The 20,548-nt window shown below is 41.8% G+C and overlaps 1 protein-coding gene across 1 annotated transcript in view; it reads right to left on the reverse strand.

Annotated features, from left to right (window-relative positions):
• The window catches only part of CCKAR (cholecystokinin A receptor), a 33,591-nt gene extending 13,665 nt beyond the window's left edge, over positions 1–19,926 (reverse strand). The window contains exons 1-2 of the mRNA XM_044418232.1: positions 19,806–19,926; positions 18,078–18,329 (exon numbers count right to left, since the gene is read on the reverse strand). Coding sequence (XP_044274167.1) covers positions 18,078–18,329; positions 19,806–19,926 — 373 coding nt within the window. The remainder of the gene's footprint in view (positions 1–18,077; positions 18,330–19,805) is intronic.
• Positions 19,927–20,548: the final 622 nt, after the last annotated feature.

Genomic DNA, 20,548 nt, shown 5'->3' on the forward strand with positions numbered 1-20,548 from the left:
CTGGTACTCTAGCAGCAAATCTTAGCATGAATGTGAAATTCATGTCTGATGCCATCTTTCAAGTATTATTGTAAAGGGCATATTGTAACAAAAGCACATAGGATAGGATAATGCATCTTAGAGCAAGGATAAACCTAGGAATAGTTAGATCAATGAACAAACAAACAAACCAGGCATTCTGTATCAGTCCCAGGAATCGAAGACAGAAGCCTATTTTAACCAAAGGGAAAGAAATTAAAAGAGAAGCATTGTTCTAATTTGGACACAAGGACAATTTGTACCTCTGTCACCATGTTCAGATCACAGTTGCCCATGCTTTATAGCAGGGATAGACAATCTAGTGTCCTTTGCCTGTTATTGACTATCTCCCATATTTTCCTGATCATTGTCCATGCTGGCAGGAGATGGACAATGTAGTTTAAAAAATTTGAAGGGTACTAATTTGTCTACCCTTGCACTAGGGAATTATTTTCATGATTTGTCATCAACAGCCATGTGAAGCACCCATTTTGCATTAAGATTCAAGAGAAAGGTGGCATTATCAGAACATTCTGACAGAAACCATTTAAGTATCTAGAAAGCCAGTCCTTGAGAATATCTGTTGCCAGAAATAAGAAAGTAGGATAGTTTTGAAGGTAGCAGGATGGTTTCAAAGTGGGGAAAAAGTGGGATGCGTCACTAGGCTAGTGATACTCTCCTTGAAAAATATGGTTAAAGGTCCATCTAAAAAAAAGTTTAATGGCCTTCCACAGTATCTCGCCCCACATGGAACACCATTTGTCTCTTTGTAATATGCAATAAGTAATGGGACTGACTCCTTCATGGATCACTGCCTTGTTGTGGTGAAGGGGCTTGCGTAGCTCAATGAAGCTATGAGCTATGTCATGCAGGGCCACCCAAGATGGACAGGTCATAGCAGAGAGCTCTGACAAAACGTGATCCACTGGAGAAGGAAATGGCAACCCACTCCAGTATCTTTGCCATGAAAACCCCATGGACAGGACCAAAAGGCAAAAAGATATGATGCCAGAAGATGAGCCCATCAGGTCGGAAGGTGTCCAATGTGCTACTGGGGAAATGCAGATGCCTAGTACTGGTAGTGCCAGAAAGAATGAGGCGACTGGGTGAAAGCCGAAAGGACACTCAATTGCAGATGTATCTGGTGGTGAAAGGAAAGTCTGATGCTGCAAAGATATACACTCCATAGGAACCTGGAATGTAAGATCCATGAATTAAGGCAAGCTGGATGTGGTCCAACAAGAGATGACAAGACTGAACATCGACATCTTAGGAATCAGTGAACTAAAATGGACAGGAATGGGTGAATTTAATTCAGATGACTATCAGGTATACTACTGTGGGCAAGAATCCCTCAGAAGAAATGGCGTAGCCTTCATAGTCAATAAAAGAGTAGGAAAAGCAGTACTGGCATACAATCTCCAAAATGACAGAATGATCTCAGTTCGAATCCAAGGAAAACCATTCAACATCACAGTAGTCCAAGTCTATGCCCCAAACACTGGTGCTGAAGAGGCTGAGGTTGACCAGTTCTATGAAGGCCTACAACACCTTCTAGAATTTACACCAAAAAATGATATCATCATGGGGGATTGGAATGCTAAAGCAGGAAGCCAAAAGATGACTGGAATAACAGGCAAGTTTGGCATTGGAGTACAAAATGAAGCAGGGCACAGGCTGGTAGAATTTTGTCAAGAGAATACGATGGTCATAGCAAACACTCTTTTCCAACAACCCAAGAGAAGACTCTACACATGGACATCACCAGCCAGTCAACACAGAAAACAGACTGACTATGTGCTCTGCAGCCAAAGATGGAGAAGCTCTATACAGTCAGTAAAAACAAGACCAGGAGCTGACTGTGGCTCAGATCATGAGCTTCTGGTTGCAAAATGTAGGCTTCAATTGAAGAAAGTAGGGGAAAGCACTAGGCCACTCAGGTATGACCTAAATCATATCCCTGATGAATATACAGTAGAGGTGACAAATAGATTTAAGGAATTAAATCTGATAGACAAAGTGCATGAAGAACTATGGATGGAGGTTTGCAATGTTGTACAAGAGGTAGCAACTAAAACCATCCCAAAGAAAAAGAAATGCAAGAGATAAGAATGCCTTCTTAAATGAACAGTGTGAAGAAATAGAAGAAAACAATAGAGTAGGGAGGACCAGAGATCTCTTCAAGAAAATTGGAGATATGAAGGGAACATTTCATGCAAAGATGGGCATGATAAAGGACCAAAATGACAGGGACCTAACAGAGGCAGAAGAGATTGAGAAGAGATGGCAAGATTACACAGAAGAACTACACAAGAATGAGCTTAACGTCCCTGATAACCACGATGGGGTGGTCACTGACCTCTAGTTAGACATCCTGGAATGTGAAGTCAAATGGGCCTTAGGACGTCTGAGCAACAACAAAGCTAGTGGAGGTGACAGTATTCCAGCTGAGCTATTCAAAATCCTCAAAGACGATGCAGTAAAAGTGCTACACTCAATATGCCAGCAAATTTGGAAAACTCAACAGTGGCCACAGGATTGGAAAAGGTCAGTTTACATTCCCATCCCAAAGAAGGGCAAGGCCAAAGAATGTTCGAACTACCGCACCATTGCACTCATTTCACATGCTAGCAAAGTTATGCTCAAAATCCCACAAGCTAGGCTCCAGCAGTATGTGGACCGAGAACTACCAGAAGTACAGGCAGGATTTCGAAGAGGAACTAGAGATCGAATTGCCAACATACACTGGATCATGAAGAAAGCTAGGGAGTTCCAGAAAAACATCTACTTCTGCTTCACTGACTATGCTAAAGCCTTTGATTGTGTGGATCACAACAAATTGTGGCAAGTTCTTAAAGTCATGGGAGTACCAGACCATCTTATTTGTCTCTTGAGAAACCTATATGCAGGTCAAGAAGCAACGGTGAGAATTGGACACGGAACCACTGATTGGTTCAAAATTGAGAAAGGAGTTTGGCAAGGCTGTATACTGTCGCCCTGCCTATTTAACTTATATGCAGAGCACATCATGAGAAAGGCGGGGCTAGATGAATCACAAGTTGGAATTAAGGTTGCTGGAAGATATATCAACAACCTCAGATATGCAGCTGATACCACTCTAATGGCAGAAAGTGAAGAGGAACTAAAGAGCCTCTTGATGCGGGTGAAGGCGGAGAGTGCAAAAGTTGGCTTGAAGCTCAACATTAAGAAAACTAAGCTCATGGCATCCGGTCCTCTCACTTCCTGGCAAATAGATGGGGAAGAAATGGAGGTAGTGACAGATTTTATTTTCCTGGGCTCCAAGATCACCGCAGAAGGGGACTGCAGCCAAGAAATTAAAAGACGCTTGCTCCTGGGGAGAAAAGCTACGGCAAATCTAGACAGCATACTTAAAAGCAGAGACATCACCCTGCCAACAAAAGTGCGAATAGTCAAGGCTATGATTTTCCCAGTTGCAATGTACGGCTGTGAAAGGTGATCAAACCAGTCAGTCCTAGAGGAGATCAACCCTGACTGCTCTTTAGAGGGCCAGATACTGAAGATGAAACTCAAATACTTTGGCCACCTAATGAGAATGAAGGACTCACTGAAGAAGACCCTAATGCTAGGAACAATTGTCGGCAAAAGAAGAAGGGGACGGCAGAGAATGAGGTGGCTAGATGGAGTCACTGAAGCAGTTGGCTTAAGTGGACTCCGGGGAATGGTGGAGGACAGGAAGGCCTGGAGGAATGTTGTCCATGGGGTCATGATGGGTCAACAATAACAATGGGACTGAAAAGTTCTTTCAGAGAAGAACTGGTTAGTGAACCTAGCCTATTAAAAAAAATCCAATTTATCTACTAATTGCAAGAAATATTTATCTACAAATTTGCACTGACTATGCAGAAACTAAGAGCAGAATATGTTGAAACAAATGCAATGGCTTTAAAAAAGTATATCTGTAAGAATGTTAAGCTGTTTCTGAATGATATTCTAGGAACAATCTGTTTGTTGCTGAAGTTTTATGATGGATCTAACTCAGTGGTTCCCAACCTTTTCTGTGCTTCACATCCCTAAAAAATGTTTATGTTTGCACCCCCAACAATAGTAGTATCACATCCGAAGATGAAGAAGTCAAATTTCTAATTTTTGAACCATACACTGAACTAAAAAAATTAGTTTTTCACTTGGTGCGTAAAATTCAAATATAAATTGCACAATTAGAAAACATTGTAAATAGTAAATTCAATCCCAATTGTGAACATAACATTTAATGACTTCTTTGTTCCTACTTCTTATTCATGATTTTGTCAAAATGTGAAACTTTCTTGCTGATTGTGATCTGCTGGTGAATTCAAAGCAATTCCTGTAGTTTGTCTTGATTGACAAAAGAGAACTGAGTCCGAATGAAAACAAAGTAATTTTATTATTGGGATAATTTTTGGCAAATAGTGATCTAGCCTTCCTCTTTATCACACCCCCTGAAATACCATCTTGTAGCCCCTGGGGGTGCAGGCATCCCAGGCTGGGAACCCCTGATCTAATTTATTTGACAATGGTAAAATTTTACTCCTGATTCCAGGAATAGATAATCTAGCAGTTTCAGTCTCACACATATTCAAGCTCATGCAAAGGCCTCACATTTTCTTCGAAACCTAATGAACTTTTGCATCTTATTCATAAGGAGGGAGTCAATGTAATTTCAACAGGTGGTCACATTCACCGATGTAATTCTCCAGATGCAGTTTGTGTAATTCAACTAAGGTCTGTATCTAACAGAGCAGAAAATTAGAATCAGTCAAATAAGTAACCCTGTACACTTTTCCTTATTATTTCTGGTATACAGCAGGGAGGCCTCTCTGAAATGGAACAGGCACTCACTCTTGAGGGTGATACATTTCTTCAGAGGCACTTAATTATTTCCATGATGTTGGCGTTAAAACATCTTCACTTTCAGTATTTTTGTCTGTGTGTTTTGCCTGTTTGTGCTGGAGCACACTGGGCTAACAGCAATCTGAGGCTAACATTTATCCAAGAGCCTAATGTAATTGCAAGACCACAACCAAGCCAAACACCAGGAATCCAGATCTCCAACATGTATGGACTGAATGCCCAGAATGTATCTGCTGTTATTTGTTTTTCTAGTCCTCAAAAATGTGAAGGAAAGCTTGTGGTTCTTAAAATCTCCCCTTCTTTGATTACTTACCCCTCTTGTGTTTTATTAATGGACAAAACACTGTCTCTTAATTTTATGGTCACAATGCATGTTGAGGTCATGTCAAGGCCTGGGCTAGCAAATATAAAATATATCTGAAAAATCCCATGGTGACAGAATGTATTTTAAGAAATAAAATGTAAGTGATAGCCAAAATGCAGAGGTAAAGAATGTATCTTTTGTCAGCATAGTCTTTACCAACTGTATGGCCTCTCTTACATAATAAATTCTCAAAGGTATTCATGAAATCGTAAATGTCACTTTGATATACTTCCTTGAAATGTCCGTATGATAGTAAGCACCGAGAAAAAGAGAATTTCCATTCTTCTTCCGAGTTTATATCTGCAATTAGTTTTAACTTGGTGACTGTTATTTTTATACCACACTGATTTATTGATCATCTCATCAAAACTATTTTTCATTTTCTTAAACATGGACACTTATTTTTATCAGGTTTTCACAGGCATAAGCTGCTTAGTTTAGCATATATTATTTAAGAAACAGTTTGCCAAACACTCTTCAGAACTTGATGCTTTTCTTTTTGCAGAATAATACCAAGGCATTCCCCCCCCACCCCAAGAAGACCTCTGAAACTAGTTAGCAAGCCTACTATAGAAACATACCACACCTGAAAGTTTTTGTTTATGAGCAATAGGCAGCAAAAAATAAATTAACCTCCAGACAGAGTCCTAGAAATCCCACCATCAAGCTCTATGATTTTACAAAATATTTATCTGTCTGGTAAGAAAAGCAGTAGGTCAGATCAGTATCCTGAACTTAAACACATGAATTAGAAGAAGGTCCTATTGATTTCAGTCCATGTGCTTGTATGTGGGTGCTCATACTGAGAAATGCTTTCAGAAAAGCAAGTGAAATGATTCTTGATTTTTTTTCCTTAATCACACAACACACATACCCCAGCACAATTACTTAATTGTTGGGGTGTAGAACAGCACCAAGATGTTGCAATATCCACTACATATACGGAACATTTAAATTGTATAACTACAAGCAAAGCTGGCATGAAGCACAGATGGGCAAACACCTGCCAAGGACCCCAGCAGGACCCGCCTCCTCTTCCCCATTGCAACCTGCTTACTTACCTGCTTCTTGCTCTGCCACAGGCAGCACAGCCGGTGAGGCAAAGGAACCTACTTGCTCTTGCCTCTTTGCCTGGCAGGCAGCAAGCAAGCAGTGCCAATTCTGGAGAAAGGAGTCAGAGCATTAGCAGTCAATCACAATGGCAATGAGGAGGAGGAAGCAGGGCCCTTTGAAGATGCCCTGCCCAAGCCCCCCCTCCCCCAAACCTAGAACAGGCTACGAGAAGAAGCATCTAAAAAGAACCAGACACTTGGCCACACTGATGTTGCCAGGTATGTCCTTCAGGGAAAAATGATGGACATTCGACTTGCCTTTAAAACCATCCTATTCCCCAACTCTGATCCCCAGAGAACTGATCCTTGAGTTCAGATGCATCTCTTAGGGGATTCTTTTTGCATGGTAAGTTGACTTCACAGCATAATCCATACCGTTAAACTGGTTAAGAAAATGTTTTTTTGTGGTCTTGGATAGATAACTTGATTTTTTACTTTCAATCTATTAGTGGCATTTGATTATGAGTTTGTCATTTTTGCATTTGCATGCAAATATGATTTTCCTGAATGCCAATACTTGAAATTGCAATGCTTTTAAGGATTCTTCAAAGCTACCTGAAACACCTATGGGTACATAATCCATGTTTACAAATATTCATTATCAGTTAATAAAGATGATACATGAGATCTAATGCAGGAATGGGATAGGGAATTGCTGTGCCATATTTAGTCTAATCAATGAATTGTTGCTTTACCGTCTATATAAGAAACTTCAATGGATTTCAGTTTACATCCTATTCAATGACATCTCGTTTTGTTTTTATTGGAAGACACAATGTCTCTTTAAAGGTTTCGCTTTATTGAAACTTATAAAATTTAAAACAATAAACCTCGATTCTACTTCAATATTCTAGTAGGTTAGGATTTGCCTTACCTCTGTTTCAGAAGAAGAAATTTCTGTACATATAACACCAGCATGACAGAGTGAAGGGCTAGCTAGAATCTTCTCCTTTTCCATGGAAGGTTGCTTCCCCTTCCCTCAAAAAGGAGCATTACATCCTGTAAGCCCATTCCTGTGGTCTGAAGTGGTAAAGAAGTTGCTTTGGCCTACTACTCCCATTATCCTTCAGAGATAATGCTGACTAGGGCAGACTAGGGCAGATGATTAGGGCAGATGAGAGTTGTGTGCCAAAACATCTGGAAAGCCACAATATGCTCAGCCCTGCATGTTAAGAGACACAGGCATTCCCATAAGAAATGGGCATCTGCAAATACAGCCTGTATAGTTTTTGTTTATGAACAATATACAGTGAGTATAACCATTGAGCAGTAGGTTAACCATCTGTTTTCATTTTTGCGATGGGGATGATGTCTTTACATCATGTAGCAATCACATTAAAGTGAAGCATCTTCTCGTTAAGTCGATTACACTTGCAGTCCTATTCTCATTGGCTGTTTTCAGAAAAGTACATTTGAATCTCCTGGGTGTTATTCTGTAACGTGTGACCAGGGTTCATGGAGAAAATAAATTGAATATACTTTCTATTCATATAGGCATTCTGTGTAAATTCAGCTTAATTTAAGAAAGATCCACTACTAAGCCTCAGGAAAATTCCCATAGTCTTCAAAGTAAATTTGATTTTCACTTAAATCCAAATAGTTTCTAAGCACATATATTGAAGATGGGGAAGGAATTGATCCCCAGTGGTATCAATGGCTCAGAAAGTCCAATTCAGAGTAGTCTAAAATGAAATTAAATGGTTTTAAGCCAATATGTTATTTCTAAGGACTAAGATAATGACGGACAATAGGCAGTCCATCAAATGCATCTGAGCTCTGAAACCATTTTACTTCAAGTCTCTATCCAAAAACATTGCCCCCAATTTAAAGCAAAGTATGTTTTTTAGCATAGTAAAACATAGAGAGATTCTATATACAATGCTACATCTGTCTTATTCTTTATAGGCAACATTTAAATGAACATATTTATGCAAAATGCTGTACCTCCACTCTATGCAAAACCTTTTAAGGTTACAAGGTACTAATCCTATTGTGCAGCCTGATTATGCATAAAGGGGTCACTTTTTGCAGAAAATACACTTCTCCCCACAGACCATCATCTAGAAAATAATATGGCCACCAAAAAGTACAGATAAACCCACTTTAATGGTCTAACAGTATAATTATAATGGTCCATGTTAACTCACAAATAAGGAACGCTGAACTGCTTGTAGCTTATTTCCACGTTAGCACACATGGGACTGTAGCATTTATCTGCTTTAAATCCCAGCCAGTTTGGTATACCATAACTGAGGACTAAGCTTTTCAGCTGTAATACTCAGCATATTTACTAATAGGTAAATAGAGTTAAAGTATCAGTGCCTTAAATTGGACTGATTAGGAGGAAGCTAGATGCAAAGTAAATGCATAATTTGCTACTCCAACATTTTAGAAAAATAATCAACATCAGGCACACAGGTCTTCCTTATTTGTTCATCGGGACTATCATGCAATGGGTGTGGGTTAATTTTTTCATTTGCCACTGTAACCCTGACAAAAATCACATCTTGTGCCAGATATTACCTGTGTGAAACACACACATTCACACAAACAATTGAACAGCAGGCACAAGAAAGGGCAAGTTTTTTCACAGGGACTATAATAGGAAGAAAGGGCTTAGCACATACACAACGCATGGATCATGGCCCCAATTAAATTCAGGGCATCTACTTGCCTACTATTAATTGTTCTTTTTTAAAAAAAAGATGCAGCAGCAAGGACCAGAGTAAATGTGTTTAGCATCACATTTACTCTGCTCCTTTGCTCTGCCCTGTCAATAACTCTTGAACTGCTTTTGGCTATTGCATAGTGCAATAATGTATGAAATGAATAAATATGAGTGTATACATTCATTGTGAGTGCTAACATGAAATCTTTAAAAAATAAATGAAACCTGAAATTGGATCTGCTTTTATACTTAAACCAAGCTCTTTCCTCACCCATGCTAGCACAAGAATCTTTGTTCTCTCTCTTTTACAATCAAGGGTATTGCTTAAACATTTGTGGCCTAGGATCATAGAACAGAAATCTGCACAAAATTGTATGTGCTAATCTATACCTATATATGCAAACTCAGAAATAATTACTAGAATTTATTTACATTCACAGGAGGCCAGCCAATTAATTTCTATTCCAAATGATCTCAAATAAAATAAAAGTTCAATTCATTTGCCCTGTGCCCCAAATCCTCTTCAGACACAAATACTTGGCAATGGTGTGAAAACAACATGCAAAACAGAAAGTAGCAATTGCTGTAGTTATTGCTTTATCTCTCTCTCTCTCTCTCTCTCTCTCTCTCTCTCTCTCTCTCTCTCTCACTTTCTCATACACACAATGCACCTAAAAAATTGATTTTTTGTATCAAACCGAGTTTCAAAACTTTGCCAGAGTGCTGATCCACAACCAAGTTAAGGGCAAATCAGGAAGCCATCTCAATTAATGTCACTATCTGCATCCAGATTCTGCTTGAAAATATAAACAATTTGCCTGTGGCCTTCAATTACTTACCCATTCATCACTCATCCTTAGCTCCATAAACTACCTTCAACATAAAGGGTAACACAATTCCATTGGGTCCTCTTCCCCAGTCTTCAAACACTGAATGGCAGCAGGACAGAGGATGACTTAGGAAGGAAAGCAGAGGGGAAAACAGGATGGAGGGAAAGAACAGGTGAGTTTGTGCGGGTGGGCGGATCAGAGAGAATGAAGGAATGGAGCTAGGGCTGGGCAGCAAAGAGCAGATGGAGTCAGGGAAGAGAAAGAAAAAGAGGCAACACAGACACAAGAGTGGAAGAACGTCTTTCTTTCTGTGGTTCCTCCATGTGGTACAGCCTAGTCACTCCCTGCCCCCAAACCCCAACACATAGGTGCACACAGAGGAAGAGAAAAGCAGAGCAGGCTAGAATGCCCCACATTAACTACCACCTCTCTCTGTGTGGCAGGGAGACACAGAAAGAACATTAAGTGCTGCCACCACACACACACACACAACCTTGACCTAACATATATATGGGTACTGGAATAGGACTCCTTACCAGGATGTTTAACCTTGTAGAGCAGGGATGGCTAATAAACAGCCTGAATGCCATGCTTAGTCCCCAAGGTGCTGTCAGATTTGGAATTAGAAAAAGAAATTAATTGGCATGTTAATTGTACCTTTAGTGTTGGAGAGGATAAAAAGGTTCAAATGGACTGTTATCTGAGCAAGCTAAATTTGACCTTCTAGCATTCTCGTTATTTGGTGATTACTTTTTTAGGGATGCTAAACTGCACTGCAGAAGCAACTGGAGTACAGCCCATGTGGAGGAAGGACTGCCCTGGATGCTCAAATGTGATCCCCAGACCCTCCTATGTTGCCAAACCTGTTTAAAGAATACATTTCTTTCTCTTTTGTCCACACTTAACTCCCTCTGTTCCTTCCTTTCTGGAGCAAAATTTACTCATACAATTAAGGTTAGGGAAGAAGGGACTTTTTCCTAACTGCAACTGCTACACAAGGGCGAATGTTGTCATATGGGAAGAGTTAACCCTTTGTTTCATAGCTACAATTTCCCTTGAAAATCGCCTCCTGAATGGCAATTCAGCTGAATGCTTCCTCCACCTCACCCGCAAAACACCTTCCACTGGCTCAGACAGGTATTCCACATGCCTCAGGCTGAGTATGTGTGCAGCCCCAGTGACGTCAGTGACCCAAGATGTTCAGAGTGAAGCAGAGGGAGTTAAGTGTGGACTGTCCACACTTAACTCCCTCTGTTCCTTCCTTTCTGGAGCAAAATTTACTCATACAATTAAGGTTAGGGAAGAAGGGACTTTTTCCTAACTGCAACTGCTACACAAGGGCGAATGTTGTCATATGGGAAGAGTTAACCCTTTGTTTCATAGCTACAATTTCCCTTGAAAATCGCCTCCTGAATGGCAATTCAGCTGAATGCTTCCTCCACCTCACCCGCAAAACACCTTCCACTGGCTCAGACAGGTATTCCACATGCCTCAGGCTGAGTATGTGTGCAGCCCCAGTGACGTCAGTGACCCAAGATGTTCAGAGTGAAGCAGAGGTTTATCTTCAAGGTGGTAGCATTACTCCTAGCTTGTGAATATCCTATCCTATCTTCTCCCCAGCTGGTGGTTCTTTTCCAGTTTAATAGTCAGAGAACACTTCATCAAAACCCACTGGTTTCTTCCAATGATCACTTATGTCTGGTGATTACTTACTACCTGTGACACAGCCTGACACACATTATTGCAGAGCGAGAGGGAGAGGGACACTGAACCCAAGTTTATGCTATTTGCTTTTTTGGAGAACTGCTCTGTTTTAAAGACTACCAGTAGTTGTCTAGCTGCTCGCCTGCTCCTCTTTGGCAAGCCTGCATTTTGCATAGTTCACAAAAAGTTATGCCAGAATAAATGTGCTCATCTTTAAGGTGCCACAAGCCGCTTTGATGTTTTTACCAAAAATGAGGCAAGGCCAGTATGTTTATGTATTTAAAGCAAATGGGCAGAAAACAACATTCACTGGCAATAAAACGTTACCCAATGCCTACAGCATAATCACTGCTTCAGCGCCAAGTTGTCCAATGAAGCATAGTTGGGAAAGACCAAGTGGGCTTTCCGCCTTCCTAAAAGTTTGCAATGATGGGACCTGACAGACCCCAGTGGAGACAAGGAAACCTACCTCCTCAAAGACCTACTGCGGTGTAGTGATTAAACATCCTGGACTGGGACTCGGGAGATCTGCTTTCCAGCCCCAACACAGCCCTCTGTGTGATTTTGGGCCAGTCTCTGCCAATTGGCCTACCCTGCCTGCCAAGGTTAATATGAATGCCATATCATGAGAATAGAGCCCGGGCTTCAAAACATCCTGCTACTCAGGAAGTGCAGCTCGGGACTCAGAGCTAGAATTTGCCTTACTTGGCACCACAGACAGTGAAATGCACCAGACTTGTTAGGCTAGCAGAATATCTGCTGAGTCCGAATTTGTCTCTTTTACTAGGGCAGAACACAGTTTGTTGCTGTTTCTAAGTGCTCTCTCACTCAATAAAGGTATTTGGCTTTGCAGGCAACCTTTCATGCTGGCAGGCACCCAAGTTATTATACTGCCTCTGTTTCAGACAGCTAATTTTTCGTGTAAGCGTTTAACAGTATGCCCACCTGGTATTTATTTGTGCTGTGCCCACTGCTTGAGCAGCTCAGAATGCCACCGTAGCCTTTGCACAACTTTATGAGGGGATTTAATGTTGCTGCTGAAAAGTCCTCTGTTGTGCTGTGAGCACCACAACGCCCCCCTCCATTCTCCATTTTATTGGAAGTCCCAGGAGCGCAGTAACACAAGAGACTGATTCTCACAAAATTGGATGCAAATCAATAAACGTGTGAATGCACACAAAAGCGTCATTTGAGTGCTTCTTCATAGTAGAGGGGTCGGGAACCTGAGGCTTACCAGCTCATATTGGTCTAAAGCTCCCACCAGCCCAAGTCAGCAAAGTGATGGCCAAGGCTGACTGATGTTATAGTCTAAGCACATCTGGAAGGCTACAAATTCCCAGTCTCCCGGGACAGGACCACAAGTCCACCTTGTCTAATATTCTGTTTCCAACAGTGGCTTCTGGAAAGACTGCAAGGAGGGCAGCGATAATCTGAGCCATACATCTCTTATTCAGAGCTAAACTACTTCCAAACATGAAACCCAATTGAATGATCATGACTAGTAGCCACTTAAAAACCTAGCTTCCTATCTGAATTATCTAAGCATCTAATAATTTCTATCTGAATTATCTAAGCATGCTTTAATACTGTCTTGTAATGCTAATGGCCACCATTAATATTGGCTGTAACAATTTCCATAAGTTAAAAATGCAGAGAAGTATTTAATTTTGTCTCTCCAGAAATCTACTGCTAACAGATTTAAATGGGAAGCCAAAGCTTCTCTGCTTCTCAGCATGGGCCATACAGTCCCTCCGGGGGGCCACAGTAGACTTTGGAGGGCAACATCCAAATTTAACTGCCAGGCATTTGGTTAATTTGTCATAATCCTCACATCTTATCCTCTGTGCTAATTTCAGCAACAAAATATTGAAAATTACTACAGTTTACAATCAGTATCTAAATGAAAAAGACTGTCTGAAATAAGTGAAATTTTATATTCGTTAGGAACCAACCATATGATGTAGCTGAGATTAACAAACAGGGTAGATGGTGAACTACCTTTTTCCGGCTAAATAGAAAAAAGGTATTTTTTTCCCATTTAGGTAGAAAGGCTCCAGTAAATGAGGCTCAGAAGGGGGGCCATAAAAAAAAATTCCCAGGGTCAGCAGCCCTGCTCTGCACAATGCATAATTTTATGCACCTCTGTGATAGCCTGTCCTCTCTATATTGTCTATATTTATGTATTGATCATTATTGTTATCATTTCTGGTGAAGGTTCCACTGTAATGCAGCATCATGAGGTCCAGGTAATTGAGGGAATGTATCAATAGCAGGACAGAGATTCAATTGATTATTATTATGACTGACAACACAATCAGAAGGATGTTTATTCAGAAGTCCTCCCTGCTCAGTTCCCCCATGTAAATGCATATTGGAGTGCAGCCTGAATTGCTCTGATGGGATTTACAGGATCAATGAAACTCACGCGTAAAAAATCAACTGCCAGCAAAAGAATGATTTTAATCAGATGCTGGCAGTCAGTAAACTGTTTTTAGGACTATAGAATAATATGTTGCAAAGCTTATAACGTTTATATCTATGGTTGAATCAATAAACTAAATAAACTGATTGACCACTACATCCACTGCATGGTTACTGAGAAGAAATCCTCTCTGAGATCAAGGGACTTTTCCCCTCAATTAAGCGGCTACAGAATTGCTGCCAGACAGTGCCATCTTTCTCGTATTCATTTAGAAGTCAGTCCCTCTAAGCTCAATGGAACCTGTAGCCTCACCGCCTACCTGCGGGTGGCAAATACTCCTGTGGTGACTAAACAGTTAATTAGGATTCTGAAAGTGACAGAACAGACAAACCGACAGACCCTGTATGTAAGAAGAAGGGCCACCTGCCATATTTACTCATTTTATTTTATTTAGCTCCTGCTTCATCCCGTAAGAGCCAGTGTGGTGTCGTGGTTATGACCTTGAAACTAGAACTCAGCAAATCCGAGCTCAGGGGGTAACTTTGGCCCATTCAGATCCTCAACCTAACCTACCTCACAGGGCTGTTGTTGTGAGGGTAAGAGGAGGAGAATTGTGTAAGCTACCTTGAGTTCCTTGAAAGGAAAAATAATTAAAATATAGACAAATATTATAATTTATAAATTGAAAATTCATGCATTTGAAACATGGTGCTGGAGGGGAGCTTTGCAAATACCATGGACTGACAGAAAAACATACAAGTGGTCATAGATCAAATCAAACCAAAGCTTTCCCTAGAGGCAACATTGACACTACTGAGGCTGTCAAACTTTGAACTCTTCACGAAAAGGCAAAACTCTCTGGAGAAGAACATCATGCCAGGGAAAGCTGAAGGCAGAAAAAGAAAAGGAAGACCTACTATGAGATGGAATGAAACCATAAAGGAAGCCACAGTCTTAATTTAAAACAGCTAAGCAGGGCTGTCATGGATAGGACATTTTGGAGGGCTGCCATTCATACTGTTGCCCTAAGTAGGAGACAATTTGATAACACATAACAGAAGAACTGATAAATTAATGGCCTCTTAAAGGCTTTCAACAGTTTTACTGATTGTTAACCATTCTGTTAACAGCTGTTCCCCAGTGTGAGAACAACAATGGTAATTCCAAAAGGCTTACCATGAAGGACACTCAACAGTTTAGGAGATTATAGAGGCTAAATGAAGTAAGCATGGCACTGCAAACAGAATATTTACTGGAGAACAAAATGAAGCCTGTGATACCCATAACCAATCAGTCCAAAACCCCGTAAGATGGACACCGGTCCAAGGAGTCAGAATCTGCCAGGCTGGTCGGTGAAAAGAGTTCAGTTTCATGTGGGAAACATACCAATGTACAAACAAAATTGCACTTCAATTCTTATTGACCAGAATTCTTATTTACTCATGCCTGCTTACACAGACACATTTCCAGTGTAAGATGCTTGCATTAAACCGCTCTTCCGCAGTACAGAAACAAACACCCTGCAGCCTGTTTTGCAAATCCCCAAACATTTTGAGCAGTGCAGTCCTCCTTCAAGAGAGTATTTTATTAGCAGCTGTAAGGACTCATGGCAGAGGTGGTGCTGGAACCCCAAATCTTTTACTTGGAGCCCCATTACTCTTTTGTCCATGTGCCTGTGCTGAAATAAAGGTACGGGGCCTCCGATAATATCCGTTGCATCTGAGCCCACTGGGTCAGCCAACTTTTGGCGCACACGTGCTCCACCTTGACTCTTTCTAGCCAATTTCCCCCCTAAAATCATACGCCTTCCTCTTCTCTATCCATGCACCCTTTTTTACAAGTAGGGGTGTCATTTGGAGACAGGTCTCTTAAAGACACACATGCAGACTTCAGAGCCTGTGCAGAGTTTTGTTTTTTGGAGGGGAGTCTGCATGTGTGTCTTTTGGCCTGAACCTGTAACTTAAGGAGGTAAAACAAATAACCACTCAATGGGCATGCCAGCCTTAGACTCTGAAGGTTCAAACTGCCTCCCTGTCAGTATATGTAGCTATTATAAATGATATATTGTGTTTCTCAATCCTGCCCCTGCCCTGCATAGCCGCAAATGCAATGCGCTGAGGATAAACTGAAGATCTTAAACAATCCATTTCTCTTTCACACCCCATGCATTGCATTAATTTTTCCAGTTCCCTATTTTCCTTTTTCAGACACTGTAGTGCTGTCTGGACAGGGACGCTGCACAAACCTGAAGAGCTAAGGTGGCTCTGTTCATCATCCGCGAGTGCTGCCAGCTTCTTTTGTGGCCAAACATTCCCGCTCCTCAGGCTGACTGCCCCTTTACGCAATCCCCCTGAAATGCGTTTTTGAGGGGGCCTTCATGATAAAATCCCTCTCCAGAAGCACAGCATTCCTTTCCTCTTTGAAAAGATGCAATGGAAAAACAGCAAAGCTTCCTCCCCACCACAGATTCCTTAGTGCTCCTGCATTTGCTCCAGGAGCAGCCCAGATTGGAAATCCAAATCCGGGTGGCTTTTTTGCTTCTAATTTGGGTAATCGAGCCCAAGGGCAAAGAGCTGGCCAGTGGGTAACTCTCCCTGGGACCCAGGAGGAGAAACTCACTTCGGTCCCCTGTGCCCAATGTGCTGAGACTAGCAGTGTAATCCTACGCAGGTTTACACAGAAGAAAGCCCCACTGTGGTCAGTGGCTTTATAAGCACCTGCGGGGGATATGAAAAGCTTGATCCTCAGAGGCAGAAAGTGCCTCCTTCCCCCTCCAGCGATGCAGCACTGCCCTTTTTTGCTTTGTTTTCATAAAGGAAAGTCCACCTGTGTCCGATTGAGAGAACTATACAAGCTGCTCAAAGGCAAACCTGGATGCCCTTGAACAGCTTATCCAGTTCTCTAAATGGCATACGGGTGGATTTTGCCTTTGAAGAACGGAGCTATAGACCATCGTGGGGAAGGCCAAACTAGAGAGCACAGAGTCTGCTCAGGGGTTCTGCTGGCTCATATAGGGAGAGAGTGAGATGCAACACAACCCCAGGCAGTTATCAATTGCACAAGCATGCTAGGAGATGCCAGTATAATGTAGTACTGCTTTCCTCAACCTGGATGTTTTGGGCTACAGCTCCCAACATTCCTGATCATGGGCCATGCTGGCTGGGGCTGATGGGAGCTGATCTCCAAAATATCTGGAGAAAACCTGTTTGGGGGAGTGCTGGACTAAAATGGGGGAGGGTCAGTTCAAATCTTCACTTAGGAGAGAAGGAGCAAACTGCAGATGCGAAAAAAAGGTTTATCTGTAGGGTGCTATATACAATATGTACAAGGGATGGAATAATCAGAAAATGAACCATAATAAAATAAATTTCATATTAAGGTGTATTAAAGCAAAACCGTTCCAACTGTTTTAGTGGGAAAGCCTCAAAACATTTAAATCTAAACATCTCAACCTAACAAATCTCACAGGGTTGTTGTGAGGATAAAATGAGGAGAAACTTGAAAGCCACTTGCAAGGTAATATAAATGTAATGAAATGAACCTGTAAATAGAGATAATACTAATTTCATCCTCCCCTTCCTCTTTTGTTTGTGGTGCCAGTTTTGCTGCTGAATCTCCACCCAGCCATCAATCTTGTCATTCCCTCTCAGCCTAAGCTACCTTGCCAGTTCTCATGGAAATAAAATGGGGGTGGGGAACTGGGTACTCCATTCTGAACATCTTAGAGGTAGTATGTTGTAGTGGTTAATGCTGGACTCAGGAGAATCAGGCCCTAGTTCTCCCTCAGCCACAAAGTTTACTGGGTGACTTTACGCCACTCACTAACTTTCAGCCTAACCTGCCTTGCAGGGATGTTTTGAGGTGAGGAGGATGTATGCAACCTTAGGTTCCCTGCAGGAAGAAAAGTGAGATAAAAATGCAATACATACAGATAAATAAATGTACTAAAATAAAGAAAGAAATGCCTGTAATCCCCTGCTGTGATCCATGGCCTATTATGCAGGGATTTCGCAGCAGGCAAATCAACCTGGAAGGCTGGAAATGTGAAAAGGGATGGAATCGAGGCGATAGCTGTTCATCAACTCACCCATGAAGTAGCTGGTAATTTTACAGAAGGCACTGCCAAAAATGAAATCCTGGAGGAGGTTGGGAATGAGGGTGAAAGGCATGCAGAAGAAGCAAAGCATGAGATCACTGATGGCCAGCGACAAGAGGAATATGTTGGTGACGGTTCTCATCCTCTTGGTTCTGATCAGCACTATGATTACCAGTGTGTTTCCCAGGACACCGAGCAAAAAGATCAAGGCATACAGGAGGATTCGAACGGTTTGGTTCAGATCTGAAAACAAAAATGAAAAATCATCAGAGCTGGAAGGTGCACATTGTGAAATTGTGGCCACGTTAAGCGGCTACGCACAGCGGAGTCCTGATTCTTTTCTAGATAGCTTACTGTGGCCACATGCAAAAGAAGGCGGGGGTCTTATACCTTTCATAGTTGTGCCAGAGAAGGTATTTCAACTGATGCAGCTTTTCTCAGCCTTGCATGGAAGCTTTTCCTAATGGGGCAGGGGGGCTGCACCCACAAATCAAGCAGCTTGCTCCCCTACACCAGTTCTAAATTCCTGCAGCTTCGTAATTACAGAAGGGCACTTTCCACATTCTCAGCCCCACTTTCCCCCCTCTGAAGTCACTGCACTGCCCTGCCAGATCTCCCTCTGCTAAATGGCTCTCATAAGTCCAAGATCCTGTGGCCATTCACCCTCCTTCAGCAATGGCTGGAACAGGTTTGCCAGTCATGGAGTTCCCAGGCCGTACTCATGGCTGACAAGCAAAACAGGTGTGTGTGAATTGGGGGCATTTGCCAAGAAGAGGCTGGAGGAAGGCCCAAGGGTGCAGAACCCATTCCCATGGTAGCTGTGCCTCCTGCTACCAAGCTAACTCGGTAGCTCCCCCCACATGCAACACCCACAGGGGTTCAGAGGCATGTCTGTCAGCCAGCTTGAGAAAAGTCGGTGTTTCTTTGCCACCTTTGGAAAAAAGGAGAGGGGAGCTGTAAAGGAAAAATGAAAAACGGAGAAGAACTTAAACAGCCTCTCCTGCCGTCTCTTTTCTAAATATCTCCTTGCACACACATACAGAGCCTTGGTTTGCAACTCAGAGCAAAGGTGGGACTGGCACTTCTGTAACAGGACATGTAGCCCTGCCTTAGAAGACTTAAAAAGCAAACATTAAAATAAGTAGCAGAGGGTATTATCTCAAATGGTATAAAAGTGGCAACAATGAGCCCTTTCCAGCCAGGCTAGTGCAACCTGAACGACTTCTGACTGGAATGCACTTTCTACTTTCTTTTAAAAGCGTGGGACACTCAGGATCTTATACTTTATTATTTACAAGTAGCAGTGAACTATAAAGTTTGCAATCATATATTGGATCACCTAGGAATCTGATTCTATTAGACAACAGAACGCAGCAGTGGAGAGAGGGTTTAATTTGTGCATATTCTTTCCTTCTGTATACCCTGCATGACAGTTACAGTGGCGCTTATAGTGCTAAAACAATTATTAAAATTCACTAATGCCTTAACTTACTCTTCGAAGCATTTTCTGCTCCGTGTTGCAACTGTTCAAGCTGCACAGTGTTTTCTAGGTGCAGTTATAATCAGAAAGGTAAAATATTGCTTTACTTTTCCTCTTTCCTCAAAACTTACAATGAATGCCTGTTTTCACAGAGGTAGACCTAAAATCCTTCTCAACGTGTTTACCGTAGATTAGCTGCAGATGAAACGAGTTTAAATCTGTGTTTAAATCGCACCTACCTTTTAAAGGCTGTGGAGAATGGTTCATACAGAAAATTGTATAATTTTCTAAGTTGAGTTCACACAGGAGTGCAGAAATATTGGAGTCGATGTCATCTAGGCTGATATTAAATATATCCATCCTTCACTCTCCAGAGGTTAGTTACTAAGGAAGAAAGCGTAGTTTGGGGACAGTCTGTCCATTCTTATAATGAATGCAAACAGGCCTAAAAAATCTTGCAGCAGGGGGCTGTGCCAGAGTCAGCAGCCCACGGCAGTTCCTCTTCAGCCCCCCATGGGGAATGCTTAGTCCACAAAATTCTGTGAAGCATGGGAACGGCTGCTCCTAGGAAGACACGAGGAGGCTTGGATGCTGCAGAGAGAAATGCATGCGTGCACACACGCTCCGCGTTCCCTCTCTTTGGAGCCACCCCCTCTTATTCCTCACCGAGCCGGTGCTGGGATCATAACCATGCCGGAGAATTATTGCAGAATTAACCCTTTCTATCATCGCTGTAAGCTGCATAGATACCTAGGACCTTTGCATACAGTTATTTCTAAACCAGGGTCAATAAATCAATTGCAATGCAAGATGCCACAAATCAAATCTGTGCAACCTGCCCTAAGGCATGTTTGCTTGGAAGTAAATCCAGTGAGTACAATGGGACTTCCTCCAAGGGGTGCACCGAATGACAGCCTATGCAATAATGTAAAAAGCATAGTTCCCGTTAACATACACAGATTTTTAGATCCTTATTATGCTA

The sequence above is a fragment of the Varanus komodoensis genome, unplaced genomic scaffold (genome assembly GCF_004798865.1).
Source record: "Varanus komodoensis strain SLA01 unplaced genomic scaffold, ASM479886v1 scaffold9, whole genome shotgun sequence".
In the NCBI taxonomy this organism is placed as follows: Eukaryota; Metazoa; Chordata; class Lepidosauria; order Squamata; family Varanidae; genus Varanus; species Varanus komodoensis.